We start from the raw sequence: 18,265 nt of genomic DNA, 5'->3' as shown, positions 1-18,265 counted from the left end.
GGTGGCGTAAGTGTCATTTCAGAGAGTGGTTGTATGGTCCTATGTCCCATTGACCAGAGGCAGAGGCAAAGGAAAAGAAAAAAATGAGTGGGCGGAAGAGTTGAAGGTTGATCCAGTACTCTGCAAATGTGGTATTGAAGCTAAGTATGGATTAGTTCCTTCCAAGCTTGGTGTTGGCTATTTTTGTGGACATATGGTAGATTACGATGAGGTTGGTATTTATTTTTTGTTTGCACCAGCTTTAATGTTACACCCGTACTTACTCTTTTTTCTAGGAAATGAGAAAATGCGGTTAGGAGAGTTACGACGACAAAGGAGAGGTGTTACGCACAATAAAGTCCACAAGACTAATGGACAGAAGATGTGTTGTGGATCTCAACTCGTCGATTCATACATTAGCGATCGCATACAGGACATGCGTAGGTACGCGAGTTTTGACAGCCCGATGCATGCAGAGCAGAGGAGATTGAAGGCGGCAAATGAGAAGAGAGCACATGATGCAAGGGAATGGGAGGCGGCTAGAGCCGAGAAAACAGATGTTGGATAATCTTGCTGATCGTCTCAAGGGAAGTGAGTGAGAAAATGACATTATAGTTTTGTTTGTACAATTTATTTATCCTGACTTTGCAAACTTATTTGTCTCATTATATTTGCAGAGATTGGATGTGCCGTAAACTATATCGTAGATGAGGCACATGCAAGATACGTTCAGGAAAAAATGGCGACGGTGGAACTGATGGAGGAGGAGGACGACGACACATTTAGGTTGAGTGAGCTTATCGCTCTCGCAGAGGCAGGATTACATGGGGAAGGGGAGAACGACATATCAAGGTTGAGTGAGTTCATCGCACTAGCTGAGGTAGGATTACGTGCTCAAGAGGAGGAGGAGGAGTTTATGTCTCAGGCTGCCGAAGAGGTAGAGGCCGCTTATTACAAGCAGAAGTGTGATGAGGCTGAGGCTGAGGATCAGCTATTCTCCCAAGCTGCAGATGAAGCAGAATCCAATTATTACAAGAGAACTGTGGAAAAGTGTGATGCAGGACAATGCAGCAAGTGGAACGAGGTTGTCGTTGAGGATTGCGCGATGGATGACTCTAAAGATGAGTTACTTATAGATTGTGATTATGATTGAACAAGCTAGTAGTTTGTTATGTAGTACTTTCATATCCAAAATGTTTTAGAACCCTAATGTTTCAAATCCGTATTGTTTCTATTGTATTGTCATGTTATTTCCAATTCACAAAAAAAATTCGCAAGAGTTTCCCTTGTTTTATTTACAACCACAGTTGAAATAATCACATATTATAAGATATCACCACATTTCAACATATAATACATCACAAATTAACACAGAATATGACAAAGTCCACATAACATAGTCCTTAATACAAGGTCCACATAACATAGTCCATAATACATAGTCCACATCACAAAGTTGTCATCATAAGCTCCACATCACAAAGTTTTCATCATAAAGTTCACATCACAAAGTATTCACTTCCTCCTAGTCTTACCCTTGGCCCCAAGAGCGTCGGTGCCTGGAGTGTATGGGTCACGTGGACGTCGTCATCATGGTGTGAGCTATGACGGCTGAGTTGTGGGAGCGTCCTGCAGCTGTGACGGTCCAATCACGTCCTGACCTGCGGCGCCAGTGTCGTCCTCGTCGTCCATGTCTGCAAATGTATCCCGCGTCGATCGCGAGGAGCTCTATCCAGCTGTAGAAGGTCCAACTACAGAAACGGGACGGTGAACGTCCCGCTGCATAGAAGGCACAGGCAGCTGCACGCCAACGCTGGCTAGGGACCGGCATCCACAACGAGCCGATGCGCGACGAAGACGACGTGATACCCTCTATAATTGAAAGTTTAGTTACACATATATGTTAGAACATACAAATAAACAAATTCGCTTCTAAACATTCATACTCATTGATAGTAAAGAAAGCGTTGTGGTGTCTGAAGTCCTCCGTGAGATACGCTCAAGTTCAACCATAGATACGAGCATAGAGTTTCCCTATTCACAAGTTAGAACATTAGGATGCACAAAACAAGACATAATGCATCGAATTAACAGAACTAAATTGAGTAAACAACTTGGTACCACTCTGTCTAGGGTTGGAGCTGCCTCGATTTGGGACCCTAGACGAGGAGCTATGTCGAACAAAGTGTCTTCGTCGTCTGACGATTCTTGTTCCGCATAGTCTGCAGCTGTCCACTGGCCCTTAAGCGTGCACCTAGTCACACCAGCATACCAAGTCAAATACCTGCGGAAGTGGTAGTTCGTGTGCGGCTAGTCGTTCACATAGTTTAGATCCGACTGCTGATCCCATTCATCAATATAATCATGGTGGTGGGTCTCGAAGTCGGTGACCTTCTTCTGCCTCTGTCTATCGAACCTGCAAAAGTTAGACACATCTATTAGTAATTCATTGCATATTTGAAATAATAGTTAAAATAACAAGTGGACAAAGTCACTCACTTGTGGAGTTCTAATGAAGTGGAGAAGGGCTCCACGAGAAACTCCTGTCGCAATCTGAACTGTCGAGCCACTCTGTGGGGCAAGTGGTACTCAAAGACATAGAAGCAAATGAGGGGACACCTCATTAAGTAAATGTCCTCGTCTATGTCGCACATGGCGCTCAACTATATGTTGGCGAAATATGGCTCATGATATGGTTGCCAGGTCACCTGGAAAGTATTAGAATTCACATATAAGTTTATAGTAATTTTACCAACATCTTAAGAAAAAAAGATAAATTGACATATAAGTACACAACTCACCATCGAAGGAGTAAGTGCGTCCAGCTCGTTGGAGTACTCCACGTAGGCACGCTGGTGTCGTGCGAAGGGCTCCTAGACCTGGTGCCAGCGGTAGGCAGCCGTGGGCCTCAGCCGATGCCCGGCCACCTCAAACCACTCATGAGGAGCAAACTCTCTGGGTCGACCAACGGGTATGTGAAAGTGCATTCATCCCTTTTGTGAGTTTTGGTGATTTGGATGACAACACATTTAAAAGACTAACAAGTTTGCTAAGTGTTGAACATGAAATTCAATATGATGAACATACTTGAATAGTGTATAATGACAGTGAACAAAGGCTCAACACAAGGTTAAATAACCAGTGAGACAATGCAAATGGATATAATATGATCTCTATATTGGTTTGAATATATGGACAAGACCTGAGAAATCACTACATACATATGATCAGAATAGACGATGAAGTGATTAAGAGGATAGGTCAAGCCAACGTGAATAAGATATGAGGAATCGTGAATTGGCTTGACCATATTACTATCAGTCCATATATGCTTCTATGAGAATCAAACTAGAGCTTGACTGATCTTAATAGTTATATCTAGAAGACATTCAAGCAAGGTTCACAATATTGAAGAAATGATTCTCTCAATGGATGCTCAATATGATGTGACTCAAGAATGGCTTGATAGGGTGAAGATAGCAAGGAAAGGGCTTCGAGGAACTAAGCGAAGGTGAAGGCCAAGCGACGGCTTGTGGACCGAGGTACCATGGCTAAGGTGAAGAAGAGAGTACTTGCACTAAGTCGATGAACTAATCAGCTATGAAGAGTTATAACATGTTGATGCATCAGTAAGGTGACTTGAAGCCATGATTTGAACTCATATATGGTGATATGGTACAAGTCACTGGGTTTGATTTGTGTTTGCTTCAAAAGGTGAGACAAAGATGTTTGTGATCCTTATGAAGCAACGCCATGGAGAAATCACACATGAGACACAAGGAGTTTACTTAATTATATTTTATTTAACTTGAGTATAGGAATCGTCGTACTATCAAGGGGGATCCAAAAAGAAGGTTGGTGTTTGCCAAAGCTCAAGCCTCTATATTCAAAAGCTATTTCAAAAAACCAAATCTCTTGAATGTTCTATGGTTGACCATGGTTAGGTTTGAGAAACCTAGAGTATTCTTATTGAAAAGCAGCTGAGCTGAACTTCAGCTGAGTTGAGCTTCTTCAGCTGCAGCTGAGCTTTTTCAGCTGAGCTGAACTTCAGCTGATTTGAGCTTTCTCAACTCCAGTTGAACTTCAAGTTCAACTAGGGTCCAGACAGGTTCAACCGGGGTCCAGGGCAAGTTGAACCGGGGTCCAGAGAGGTTCAACCGGGGTCCAGGGAAAGTTCAGCCAGGGTTTTTTCCCTGGACCTCACTGGTCAAAACCGGTTGAACCGGCCCAAGGGGAGGTTCAACCGGTGTCAGGGTCACCTAACCAGTCTGACCTCCCGACTGGCAGACTAACTGCTAGTCTGACCCCTAGGCGGTTGAACCGGCCCTAGAGGCGGTTCAACCGGTGTCAGGACCTATTTTTGCAGTTTGACTGGCAAACTGACTGTCAGCCTGCCCCAGGCGGTTGAACCGGTCCTAGGGCGGTTCAACCGGTCCTCCACAGCCAAAATCAGTCCAACGGCTAGTTTTGAAGCCCCACCTATATATACTCACTCCTACCTCTCTCCCCACATAAGAGCACGACCCAAACTCCATTTCTAACTTGAAGAACACCTCCCACACTCTCTCACACATCTCTTGCCTCTCCCATTTCAAATCTTTGGAGAGAAATCTTTGAGTGAGTTTGAGAGCTGCGGTTTTTGTGCTTCATCTCCAAATCTCTCTTGCTCTTCTTCATTCGAGCTTTGGTACTACATCGAGTTCTTTGTGGATTCATTACTCTTGGAGCTTCTAGCTCCTAGACGACTAGGTGTCTCTTGTGAGTCTCCAAATCTTGTGGAAGACCACAAGAAAGTTTGTATTACCCGCTCGTTTGAACAAAGATTAGTGTGTGAGCTTAACCTTTGTGGTCAGCAAAGGGAGGATTAGGGTTGAAAGATACCCGGCTCTTTGTGGGCGCCTCAATGAGGAAGTAGGGCACCTTGGTGGTGTGACCGAACCTCGGGATAAATCTTGTGTCTCTTGTGTTCTTGTTCATTATGCTTATTCGTGTTCTTCGTTCTCTCACCATTCCGTGAAATATTTGTTTATATCTTTTTGGTGTGTGGATTTTGAGAAGTGCCCTTCTCAGATCTACTACCTTGAACCTTGTGAATCATTTAGAACATCTCATTTCCAAAGTTAATTGGGTGAATTTCGAGACCAATTCAGTTTTACCCAGTTTGCTTCTAGTTTTTGTTGAAAAAGTTTTAACTTGCCTATTCACCCCCCTCTAGGCAACTTTTAGTATGTGTGACCACATCCATAGCTGTAGTAGGTACACACACCCACCTAAGCTCGTGGTCCTCGATGAACGACGACATGCCTAGCAAAGTTCCTATAGAGGAAGGCAACACTGCAGAAGCCCAGCTGTAACCTCCTGTCGTATCCCAGTCAGTCAGGCAGGGCAGAAATATCCATGACGTGTTGTTTCCTGTCGCGTCTGGAAAAAGAACTGAACCAAATAGGTGGAAATCCAAGCACGACAATGGTAGCCAACCGTCTACTCGTCTGCTCCAAGTGGACACACCCCAAAAGCCTGCCTAAGCCAGGTGAGTGGGACTCCGGTGGTGTGGCTACCTCGTAGGTCATCAGGAAGCAGTCTCCTAAGGAAGGCCTCCACCCTCTGCCTCCAACCACCTGGTGCTGCCTGACCGGTCATTGGACGACCCTGAATGCTGAGACCAAGAATCTTCTGACAATCTTCCAGCGTCACAGTCAAGTCATCGCAGAGAAGGTGGAAAGTATGAGTCTCTGGCCGCCACCTATTGGAAGACAAACGAATACAAAATCATAAGTATGCAAATAGATGTGATTACTGTAAAAGTTAAAAAAATATAGAAGTCTTTACCTGTTGACCAGAGCCGTCAACGCCGCTGGGTTGAAAGTCGGGCAAAGGAGCTTCAATACAAGATGCATTTGGCATTTGTCGAGACAACCCGACTGGAGCATCACAACAACTACATCCAAACATGTGGAACAATCGTCTTCACAATTCTGACATATTTCATCCAGTCATCTTCTGAGGCAATGGAGATCAACCGCCGGACAACTGTCTCAGATGTAATATGGGACAATAAACCCTGAATTGATATAAATTGCAACTAATCTCGTCACAAGCCCAAGCGAAAATTTGTCCAAAAGAGGGTCTTGCATCGAACATCACGGTCACCTTCTTCATACCATAAAAACTAACATTCCCATAAACATCTTCCTCCACGCTACCTCCATGGTATAGTGTCACTAGGGTGTCCATCTATTGCAAACACGGATTATTAACTCAATAACCATTAAAGATGGTACCTGACTAACACTATCAACTAATGCCTAACTAATTACTATCTCCCTCTACTAATCTCCTAAACCCTAAATACTTACTCCTAGTAAAAAATGGGCAGCACCTCCACTATACCGTAAGGTTTCTAAAACCTACAGACAAACAAACAGCACGATGGCTGACATGCACACTCAACAACTGAGAGAACAACACGTTAACTGACACATAAAAGGACTAAACATACTCACATATAAATGGCTAGATAGTATACTAAATACTAAACTAAGTAAATACTAACTAAATGCTAAACACTAACTAACCACTAACACTAAACCCTAAAATGTTAAAAACTAAAAACTAACTAACCACTAACGAACAACTAAACACTAACTAAGTAATACCAACCAAATACAAAAATATTAAGCAATAATTATAAAAAATGTTACCTTGTGAGCTGGAGGAGAGCAGGCGGCGGCCGAAGTGGCGCCGGCGATAAGAGCAGGCGGCGGAGCTAGAGGGCGTGTGGAGCGAGAGGTGAGCGCCGGGGCTGGAGTGAGAGGCGAGCGCGCCGGGGCCGGAGTGAGAGGGCGCGTCGAGGGCACGCCGACGACGGAGTGGCGACGGTGGCGTAGTCAGAGGCGAGAGCGGCAGTGGAGAAAAGCAGGCAAAGGAGCGCGACGGAGAAAGAAGACGACGGTTCGGTTTAAATCCTAGCTCGGTGCCAAGATCTATGGCGCCGAGCTAGGTGTCACGTGAGCTGCCGCGTCAGCAAGCTCGGCGCCAAGGTCTGTGGCGCCGAGCCGTGTTAGCTCAGCGCCACAGCTTATGACGGCGAGCTTCGGGTCCAAAACAACAATTAAGTCAACCAGGGGTCTAAACATAAATTTGTTTGAATGAAAGGACTGAAAAACAAAAAAATCGGCGTTCTAGGTCACCACAGCTTATGTAGTTTTGCATTAAATCAGGTTGCGTCTTCTCCTCATGAATACGGAATCCGGAAACGTAAACATTATTTAACGTAAACAGCAAATCCCGCCACTTCACGCGTCCTTAGGATCCTCAAAACTAACTCGTATTAACAGTTTAACAATCTTTTCCAATAATAATTAACTTATATCAGTCGAAGGATGTCAAGATAGATAGGTAAAAAGTTGGAACTGCAAACATTTTTGTGGCCCTAAACACTTTAAATTAGGTCCTATTTTAATTTTGAGCACTCAGATATAGGACTTCTTGTTGGATATGCTCTAACTGGTATTAATAGTTTAACAATCTTTTCCAAAAATAATTAACTCATATCAGCCGAAGGATGTGAGTACAGACAGGTAAAAAGAGAAATGGAAGAAGTTTCAATTCAAACACTCAGTCGAAGCAAGCTGCCAAAGGCGAAGCATGTGATCCGGAAACAAAGGAGGTTGACATATCTACTAATGCTTCGGAAGAAATGACGTTGTTGTCCCCTAGTAGTTTTTTTGTAGCTAGGTGTATAGAATTCGAGGCTACGATTGTAATTTCACACAGAGTTGTATATCGGGTTGTCCCTATAAATAGGTGAATAGTGCCCATGTACGGACACTGGAGTTTAGGTACCCACATCACACCTCCGAAGTTGTGTAAGTCCCTACCTTCGAACTATTTTCTGAGCCTCCGAAGGCATAATTGTATCCATTTGTAACAAAAAGGAGATAATGCAAGGAGTGTGTTGGTAATGATTCTTTTTTGGTGTGCTCATTCCTTTTGTCCCTTCCAGAATTTGGATTATAATAACCTTCTCGCATCAATTTATATCTCAGTTAAAGATAAATTGAGGGGCCTAAGTCCTAAAGAGCTAATTTGGAGGCTATAAAGTGCAACTTTGGATAAAATGGTAAAACCATGAAGTTTGAATGTTCGAATAAGCTACATATGCCTAATAATTTGTGTTTAGCACTTTTGTTTGATCTCTAACTAGATTCTGTAAGAAAAGTGCTTCTAGAACTTAGTCTAAACCAAAATGCAAATCCTAGTGAAAGACCAAGTAAAAGGTGAGATTACCACACTTAGTCAATTGGATTATGTACTAATCATGTTTGTCTAAGTTATAGGGAAGCTCCCAAGAACAACCAAAAAGAGTTGGAGAAGATAAGCTCAAAAGAGCCTAAGTTGGGCTATTATGGGCCTCACCACAGAGGCCCTAGACTTGGCCATTGGGTGGCCTAGCGCACCGGACCGGGTCCGTGTGCACCATACTTCTTGCACGACCAAACTTCAAGGTCTCAAAAATTTTATTATAAAACTCATCAGACTGTCTACAGTACTGGTCTTGTGGTGCACCGGACCATCCTCCAACGGTTACTTCGTGGGTGCGCGCATTGGCCGACAACAAGTTGATGTGGCACATGGTCCAGAGTTGAACCGGACCAGTCCGGTGCCCACAAGCGAAGGAAAGTGCCCAATCAGATCTCGAACTCATTGCACATGGACACAGTCCAGCGGCGCACTGAACGAGTCTGGTGCCCCCGTAGAAGGCTGGATTTCAGTATCTTTTTGGAAGGAAGGGAAAATTTCTATGGGGCCTTTTAGGGCTATAAAAGGACCCCCATGGCACACCTATTCAGCACCCAAGCACTCCAAGAGCAACACATCACTCTGACACTCTGCCACAACGTTGAAAGGGAAATGTGCCCTTGGGCCATTTCTAAGTATTTTGGTGATTGAGTGCAAACACAAGGGCTTAAATGTGAACTTATGCCCATGGATGAACAAAGTGCAAATCATGAGTAAAGGTATGTTTCTAAGCCTTAGTACATTGGTTTTGTGTACTAATATACTTGTCTAAGTGTTAGAAACAGAGAGAAGAAGAAAAGAAAAGAGTTGGCTGTGTACAGCCAAAAGGCTGCTTCGGTCTGGGGCACCGGACTGTCCGGTGGTGCACCTGAAAGGGAAATGTGCCTTTGGGCCATTTCTAAGTATTTTGGTGATTGAGTGCAAACACAAGTGCTTAAATGTAAATCCATGCCCACGGATGAACAAAGTGCAAATCACAAGTAAAGGTATGTTTCTAAGCCTTAGTACATTGGTTTTGAGTACTAATATATTTGTCTAAGTGTTAGAAACAGAGAGAAGAAGAAAAGGAGAATGTTGGCTGTGAACAGCCAACAGGCTGTTTCGGTCTGGGGCACCGGACTGTCCGGTGGTGCACCGGACAGTGTCCGGTGCGCCAGGCTGTCTCGACCTGAAGACGCCGCTCTCGGGAATTTGCCGACGGCGTACGGCTAAAATTCACCGGACTGTCCGGTGTGCACCGGACTGTCCGGTGAGCCAACGGTCGGCCGAGCCAACGGTCGGCCACGGAATCTGCGCGTGACACGTGGTCTGGCCAACGGTCGGAAGGAGGCACCGGACTGTCCGGTGTGCACCGGACTGTCCGGTGCGCCAGATCTGCAATGGTCGGCAACGGTCGGCTGCGCCTGTTAAGGAAAGAAATCGGGCACCGGACAGTGTCCGGTGTGCACCGGACTGTCCGGTGTGCCCGACGACAGAAGGCAAGGATGGCCTTCTAGATTTGTTCTCAACGGCTCCTAGCTGCCTTGGGGCTATAAAAGGGACCCCTAGGCGCATGGAGGAGGATATCAAGCATTCCTACAACCTTTCTAAGCACCAAGACATTGATCTAGCGCATTCGATTCATTGTGATAACATATAGAGCTCTTGTGGAGTTGTGTACTCTTTGAGTTGTGTTGCGAGCTCTTATTGCTGCTTGTGTGCGTGTTGCTCTGATCTCTTGAAGTCTTGTGTGCGTTGCTCATTCCCTCCCTTGCTCCGTGATTCTCTGTGAACATCTTTTGTAAGGGCGAGAGGCTCCAAGCTGTGGAGATTCCTCGCAAACGGGATTGAGAAAAGAAAAGCAAGAACACCGTGGTATTCAAGTTGATCATTGGATCACTTGAGAGGAGTTGAGTGCAACTCTCATCCGTTGGGACGCCACAACGTGGAGTAGGCAAGTTTTGTACTTGGCCGAACCACGGGATAACCACCGTGTCATCTCTGTGATTGAATTCTTGTGGTTATTGTGTTTTTGACTCCTCTCTAGCCACTTGGCATAAACTGTGCTAACGCTTAATCAAAGTTTTGTGGCTATAAGTTTAAGCTTTTACAGGATCACCTATTCACCCCCCCCTCTAGGTGCTATCAATTGGTATCAGAGCCGTTCTCTTCAAGAAAGGGACTAGCCGCCCGAAGAGATGGATCCTAAGGGGAAGGGAATCGTGATCAACGATAAGGAGAAGGAGTCCTTCGTCAATGAGCTTAAAGATGACAAGCCAACCGACTCCGGCTCGGGTCATAGACAAAAGGAAGGGAAGAAGAAGAAGACGAGGCGCATCAAGGAGATCGTCTACTACGACAACAGTGATGAGTCTACTTCTTCCCAAAAGGACGACGACCACAACGACTACGAGCAAAGGAAACCGGTTAATTCTAACTTTTCCTTTGACTACTCTCGTATTCCGCAAAGTTCAAATTCACATTTGCTTTCCATTCCACTCGGCAAGCCCCCACACTTTGATGGGGAGGACTACGGATTTTGGAGCCACAAAATGCGTAGTCACCTATTCTCTCTCCATCCTAGTATATGGGAGATTGTAGATAGTGGAATGCACTTTAATAGTTCGGATAGTCCTATATTCATTAATGAGCAAATCCATAAGAATGCACAAGCTACTACTGTTCTTCTAGCTTCATTGTGCAGGGATGAATATAACAAAGTGAGTGGCTTGGATAACGCCAAGCAAATCTGGGATACCCTCAAGATCTCTCATGAGGGAAATGACGCTACCTTGTTCACCAAAATGGAGTTGGTGGAGGGCGAGCTTGGACGGTTCGCGATGATAAGGGGCGAGGAGCCAACTCAAACATACAACCGGCTCAAGACCCTTATCAACAAAATAAGGAGCTACGGAAGCACGCGATGGACGGACCACGATGTCGTCCGACTAATGCTAAGGTCCTTTACCGTTCTTGATCCTCATTTGGTGAATAATATTCGTGAGAATCCCAGGTACACCAAAATGTCGCCCGAAGAAGTCTTAGGAAAATTCGTCAGCGGGCGAATGATGATCAAGGAGGCAAGGTACGTGGACGACGCCTTGAATGGACCGATCAACGAACCACAACCTTTTGCTCTCAAAGCAACAAGAAGCAAGGAGGTGCTACCTAGCAAGGTGGCACAAATTGAGGCGGTCGGACTTAATGATGAAGAGATGGCTCTCATCATAAAACGTTTCAAGACGGTGCTAAAGGGTCACAAGGGGCAGCCAAGCAAGACCAAGACGAAGGGGAAGCGCTCATGCTTCAAGTGCGGTAAGATTGGTCATTTTATCGCTAACTGCCCCGATAATGATAGTGACCAGGAAAAGGGAAACAAGAGGGAAAAGAAGAAGCATTACAAGAAGGCAAAGGGCGAGGCACATCTAGGCAAGGAGTGGGACTCGGATTGCTCCTCTTCCGACTCCGACAATGAAGGACTCGCCGCCACCGCCTTCAACAAATCAACCCTCTTCCCCAACGAGCGTCACACATGCCTTATGGCAAGGGAGAAGAAGGTATGTACTCGCAACTCTACCTATGCTTCTTCAAGTGAGGACGAATCTAGTGATGAGGATGAAGTAGATTATTCATGTTTGTTCAAGGGCTTAGATAGATCTAAGATAGACAAAATTAATGAATTAATTGATGCCTTGAATGAAAAGAATATACTTTTAGAAAAGCAAGAGGATTTGTTGTATGAAGAACATGATAAGTTTGTAGAGGCTCAAAAATCCCTTGCATTAGAAATTAAGAGGAATGAAATGCTTGCTTGTGAAGTGTCAACATGCCATGATTCTATTTCTAACTTAAAGAGCATAAACGATGATTTAAATGCTAAACTAGTAGAAGCAAATAAATCCAACTCTTGTGTTGAATATGTTGAAATTTGCACTAGGTGTAAGGATATTGATATTAATGCTTGTAGCGAACACTTAGTTTCTATTTCAAAATTGAATGATGAATTAGCTAGTCTTAATGCTCAACTTAAGACTAGCAAGAGTAATTTTGATAAACTAAAATTTGCTAGGGATGCCTACACGGTTGGTAGACACCCCTCAATTAAGGATGGGCTTGGCTTCAAGAGAGAAGTCAAGAACTTGGCAAGCCATAAGGCTCCTATCTTCGCCAAGGAGAAAGGGAAGGCTCCTATGGCTAGTAGCACTAAAAAGAACCATGCTTTTTTGTATCATGATAGAAGACAAACTAGAAGTGCTTATAGGGGTTATAATGCTTATGATGATTTTGATGCTCATGTCATGGTTGCTTCTAGTTCTTCTTATGTGCATAATAGAAATATGCCTAGGAAAAATATACATCAAATGCCTAGGAGAAATGTAGTTCATAATGCTCCTAGGAAAGTAGTAAATGAACCTTCTACAACTTATTGTGCTTTAAATGCTTCTTTTGCCATTTGTAGAAAGGATAAGAAAATTGTTGCTAGGAAGTTAGGGGCAAAATGCAAGGGAGACAAAACTTGCATTTGGGTCCCTAAGGATATTTGCACTAACCTTGTAGGACCCAACAAGAGTTGGGTACCTAAGTCCCAAGCCTAAATTTGCCTTGCAGGTTTATGCATCCGGGGGTTCAAGCTGGATTATTGATAGCGGATGCACAAACCATATGACGGGGGAGAAGAAGATGTTCACCTCCTACGTCAAGAATAAGGATTCCCAAGATTCAATTATATTCGGTGATGGGAATCAAGGCAAGGTAAAAGGGTTAGGTAAAATTGCAATTTCTAATGAGCACTCAATTTCTAATGTGTTTTTAGTTGAGTCTTTGGGATATAATTTGCTATCAGTTAGTCAATTATGCAACATGGGGTATAACTGTCTTTTTACAAATGTAGATGTGTCTGTCTTTAGAAGAAGTGATGGTTCACTAGCTTTTAAGGGTATATTAGACGGCAAACTTTATTTAGTTGATTTTGCAAAAGAAGAGGCCGGTCTAGATGCATGCTTAATAGCTAAGACTAGCATGGGCTGGCTGTGGCATCGCCGCTTAGCACATGTGGGGATGAAGAACCTTCACAAGCTTCTAAAGGGAGAACACGTGATAGGTTTGACTAACGTGCAATTCGAAAAAGATAGACCTTGTGCAGCTTGTCAAGCAGGTAAACAGGTGGGAGGAGCGCATCACAGCAAGAATGTGATGACCACTTCAAGACCTCTGGAGCTGTTGCATATGGATCTCTTCGGACCCGTCGCCTATCTGAGCATAGGAGGAAGTAAGTATGGTCTGGTTATTGTTGATGACTTTTCCCGCTTCACTTGGGTGTTCTTTTTGCAGGATAAGTCTGAAACCCAAGGGACCCTCAAGCGCTTCCTCAGGAGAGCTCAAAATGAGTTTGAGCTCAAAGTGAAGAAGATAAGGAGCGACAACGGGTCCGAGTTCAAGAATCTTCAAGTGGAGGAATTCCTTGAAGAAGAAGGGATCAAGCATGAGTTCTCCGCTCCCTACACACCACAGCAAAATGGTGTGGTAGAGAGGAAGAACAGGACGCTCATCGATATGGCGAGGACGATGCTAGGAGAGTTCAAGACCCCCGAGTGCTTTTGGACGGAAGCCGTGAACACGGCTTGCCACGCCATCAACAGGGTCTACCTTCATCGCCTCCTCAAGAAGACGTCGTATGAGCTACTAACCGGTAACAAACCCAATGTATCTTACTTTCGTGTATTTGGGAGCAAGTGCTACATTCTAGTGAAGAAAGGTAGAAATTCTAAGTTTGCTCCCAAAGCTGTAGAAGGGTTTTTGTTAGGTTATGACTCAAATACAAAGGCGTATAGAGTCTTCAACAAATCATCGGGTTTGGTTGAAGTCTCTAGCGACGTTGTATTTGATGAGACTAATGGCTCTCCAAAAGAGCAAGTTTTTGATTGTGATGATGTAGATGAAGAAGATGTTCCAACGGTCGCTATACGAACCATGGCGATTGGAGAAGTGCGGCCACAGGAACATGATGAACGAGATCAACCTTCTTCCTCAACATTGGTACATCCCCCAACTCAAGACGATGAACAGGTTCATCAACAGGAGGCGTGTGATCAAGGGGGAGCACAAGATGATCATGTGATGGAGGAAGAAGCGGATCCGGCACCTCCAACCCAAGTTCGAGCAATGATTCAAAGGGATCATCCTGTCGACCAAATTCTGGGTGACATTAGCAAGGGAGTAACCACTCGATCTCGACTAGTTAATTTTTGTGAACATTACTCCTTTGTCTCTTCTATTGAGCCTTTCAGGGTAGAGGAGGCCTTGCTAGATCCGGATTGGGTGTTGGCCATGCAGGAGGAACTTAACAACTTCAAGCGCAATGAAGTTTGGACACTGGTGCCTCGTCCTAAGCAAAATGTTGTGGGAACCAAGTGGGTGTTTCGCAACAAACAGGACGAGCACGGGGTGGTGACAAGAAACAAGGCTCGACTTGTGGCAAAAGGTTATGCCCAAGTCGCAGGTTTGGATTTCGAGGAGACTTTTGCTCCTGTGGCTAGGCTAGAATCTATTCGTATCTTGCTAGCATATGCCGCTCATCATTCTTTCAGGTTGTACCAAATGGATGTGAAGAGCGCTTTCCTCAATGGGCCAATCAAGGAGGAGGTGTACGTGGAGCAACCCCCTGGCTTCGAGGATGAACGGTACCCCGACCACGTGTGTAAGCTCTCTAAGGCGCTCTATGGACTTAAGCAAGCCCCAAGAGCATGGTATGAATGCCTTAGAGACTTTCTAATTGTTAATGCTTTCAAGGTTGGGAAAGCCGATCCAACTCTTTTCACTAAGACATGTGATGGTGATTTGTTTGTGTGCCAAATTTATGTCGATGACATAATATTTGGTTCTACTAATAAAAAGTCTTGTGAAGAGTTTAGCAGGGTGATGACGCAGAAATTTGAGATGTCAATGATGGGCGAGTTAAACTACTTCCTTGGGTTCCAAGTGAAGCAACTCAAGGACGGCACCTTCATCTCTCAAACGAAGTACACGCAAGATCTGCTGAAGCGGTTTGGGATGAAGGACGCCAAGCCCGCAAAGACTCCGATGGGAACCGACGGACACACCGACCTCAACAAAGGAGGTAAGTCCGTTGATCAAAAAGCATACCGGTCAATGATAGGGTCATTACTTTACTTATGTGCTAGTAGACCGGATATTATGCTCAGCGTATGCATGTGTGCTAGATTTCAATCCGATCCTAGGGAGTGTCACTTAGTGGCGGTGAAGCGAATTCTTAGATATTTAGCTGCTACGCCTTGCTTCGGGCTCTGGTATCCAAAGGGGTCTACCTTTGACTTGATTGGATATTCAGACTCCGATTATGCTGGATGTAAGGTCGATAGGAAGAGTACATCGGGGACGTGCCAATTCTTAGGAAGGTCCCTGGTGTCATGGCATTCTAAGAAACAAACCTCCGTTGCTCTATCCACCGCTGAGGCCGAATATGTTGCCGCAGGACAGTGTTGCGCGCAACTACTTTGGATGAGGCAAACCCTCAGGGACTTTGGCTACAATCTGAGCAAAGTCCCACTCCTATGTGATAATGAGAGTGCTATCCGCATGGCGGAGAATCCTGTTGAGCACAGCCGCACAAAGCACATAGACATCCGGCATCACTTTTTGAGAGACCACCAACAAAAGGGAGATATCGAAGTGTTTCATGTTAGCACCGAGAACTAGCTAGCCGATATCTTTACCAAGCCTCTAGATGAGAAGACCTTTTGCAGGCTGCGTAGTGAGCTAAATGTCTTAGATTCGCGGAACTTGGATTGAATTGTAGCATACATATGTTTATGCTTTTGATCATGTTCATTCTGCACTTTGTTGCTTATTGTGGTGCTTAAGTTGTACAAACACTCCCTGGACCTCACAGTCCGTTGCAAAGTGATGCACATGTATAGGGGGAGATGTGTTACAACTTGACCCTTTGAGACTAACCATATGCTTGAGTTGCTTGATTTAGTCTCGAAGGAAAATTGAAAGGGAAAAGGTGGACTTGGACCATGAAAGACTTCCACTGCACTCCGATGAGAGGGTAACTAATTCCAAGTTCATCTCATGAACTCTTATTGCCATTTGCTCTTCATTGAAGATTTTGGTGAGGCAATGGGGTTAAAGGGCCAAGATTGATCCTGTTTTGGTGCTTGATGCCAAAGGGGGAGAAAATAAAGGCCAAAGCAATAAATGGATCAGCTACCACGTGAGAGATTTGAAAATAGTAGAGTAGAGCTTTTGTTTTGTCAAAACTCTCTTATTTTCTCTTTTGTGAAAAGTTGGCTTCTTGTGGGGAGAAGTAGTAATTATGGGAAAAAGGGGGAGTTTTTGAAATCTTTGATCAATCTCTTTTGGAATGACTCTCTTTATGCTTCAACATGTGTGTTTGGCTTAGAGATAGAGATTTGAGTTTGATTTGCAAAAACAAACCAAGTGGTGGCAAAGGATGATCCATATATGCCAAAATTGAATAAAACTCAAATTTATTCTATTTGAAGTGATTTTGCACTTGTTCTAGTTGCTTTATATTGTGTTGGCATAAATCACCAAAAAGGGGGAGATTGAAAGGGAAATGTGCCTTTGGGCCATTTCTAAGTATTTTGGTGATTGAGTGCAAACACAAGTGCTTAAATGTAAATCCATGCCCACGGATGAACAAAGTGCAAATCACAAGTAAAGGTATGTTTCTAAGCCTTAGTACATTGGTTTTGAGTACTAATATATTTGTCTAAGTGTTAGAAACAGAGAGAAGAAGAAAAGGAGAATGTTGGTTGTGAACAGCCAACAGGCTGTTTCGGTCTGGGGCACCGGACTGTCCGGTGGTGCACCGGACAGTGTCCGGTGCGCCAGGCTGTCTCGACCTGAAGACGCCGCTCTCGGGAATTTGCCGACGGCGTACGGCTAAAATTCACCGGACTGTCCGGTGTGCACCGGACTGTCCGGTGTGCACCGGACTGTCCGGTGAGCCAACGGTCGGCCGAGCCAACGGTCGGCCACGGAATCTGCGCGTGACACGTGGTCTGGCCAACGGTCGGAAGGAGGCACCGGACTGTTCGGTGTGCACCGGACTGTCCGGTGCGCCAGATCTGCAATGGTCGGCAACGGTCGGCTGCGCCTGTTAAGGAAAGAAATCGGGCACCGGACAGTGTCCGGTGTGCACCGGACTGTCCGGTGCGCCCGACGACAGAAGGCAAGGATGGCCTTCTAGATTTGTTCTCAACGGCTCCTAGCTGCCTTGGGGCTATAAAAGGGACCCCTAGGCGCATGGAGGAGGATATCAAGCATTCCTACAACCTTTCTAAGCACCAAGACATTGATCTAGCGCATTCGATTCATTGTGATAGCATATAGAGCTCTTGTGGAGTTGTGTACTCTTTGAGTTGTGTTGCGAGCTCTTATTGCTGCTTGTGTGCGTGTTGCTCTGATCTCTTGAAGTCTTGTGTGCGTTGCTCATTCCCTCCCTTGCTCCGTGATTCTCTGTGAACATCTTTTGTAAGGGCGAGAGGCTCCAAGCTGTGGAGATTCCTCGCAAACGGGATTGAGAAAAGAAAAGCAAGAACACCGTGGTATTCAAGTTGATCATTGGATCACTTGAGAGGAGTTGAGTGCAACTCTCGTCCGTTGGGACGCCACAACGTGGAGTAGGCAAGTTTTGTACTTGGCCGAACCACGGGATAACCACCGTGTCATCTCTGTGATTGAATTCTTGTGGTTATTGTGTTTTTGACTCCTCTCTAGCCACTTGGCATAAACTGTGCTAACGCTTAATCAAAGTTTTGTGGCTATAAGTTTAAGCTTTTACAGGATCACCTATTCACCCCCCCCCTCTAGGTGCTATCAGCACCGGACAGTGTCCGGTGCGCCAGGCTACCTCGAGCGAAGAGGCCGCTCTCGGGAAATTGCCGACGGCGTACGGCTAAAATTCACCGGACTGTCCGGTGTGCACCGGACTGTCCGGTGAGCCAACGGTCGGTCA

General features: G+C 45.0%; 1 protein-coding gene across 1 annotated transcript; it reads left to right on the top strand.

The window, feature by feature from the left end:
- The first annotated feature begins 690 nt into the window (after positions 1–690).
- LOC109941875 (uncharacterized) lies at positions 691–1,132 on the top strand. The gene has a single exon (XM_020543117.1). It carries the CDS (start codon positions 719–721, stop codon positions 1,130–1,132), a length of 414 nt encoding a protein of 137 aa, XP_020398706.1. The 5' UTR covers positions 691–718.
- Positions 1,133–18,265: the final 17,133 nt, after the last annotated feature.

This window comes from Zea mays, chromosome 8 (assembly GCF_902167145.1).
Source record: "Zea mays cultivar B73 chromosome 8, Zm-B73-REFERENCE-NAM-5.0, whole genome shotgun sequence".
In the NCBI taxonomy this organism is placed as follows: domain Eukaryota; kingdom Viridiplantae; phylum Streptophyta; class Magnoliopsida; order Poales; family Poaceae; genus Zea; species Zea mays.
The sequence above is the reverse complement of the archived record's forward strand: the minus strand, read 5'-3'. Positions and strand labels throughout refer to the sequence as shown.

What these genes read in the sequence shown, in the direction of transcription:
- LOC109941875 (XM_020543117.1), top strand. Translation starts at nt 719, where the DNA reads ATGGCGACGGTGGAACTGATGGAGGAGGAGGACGACGACACATTTAGG.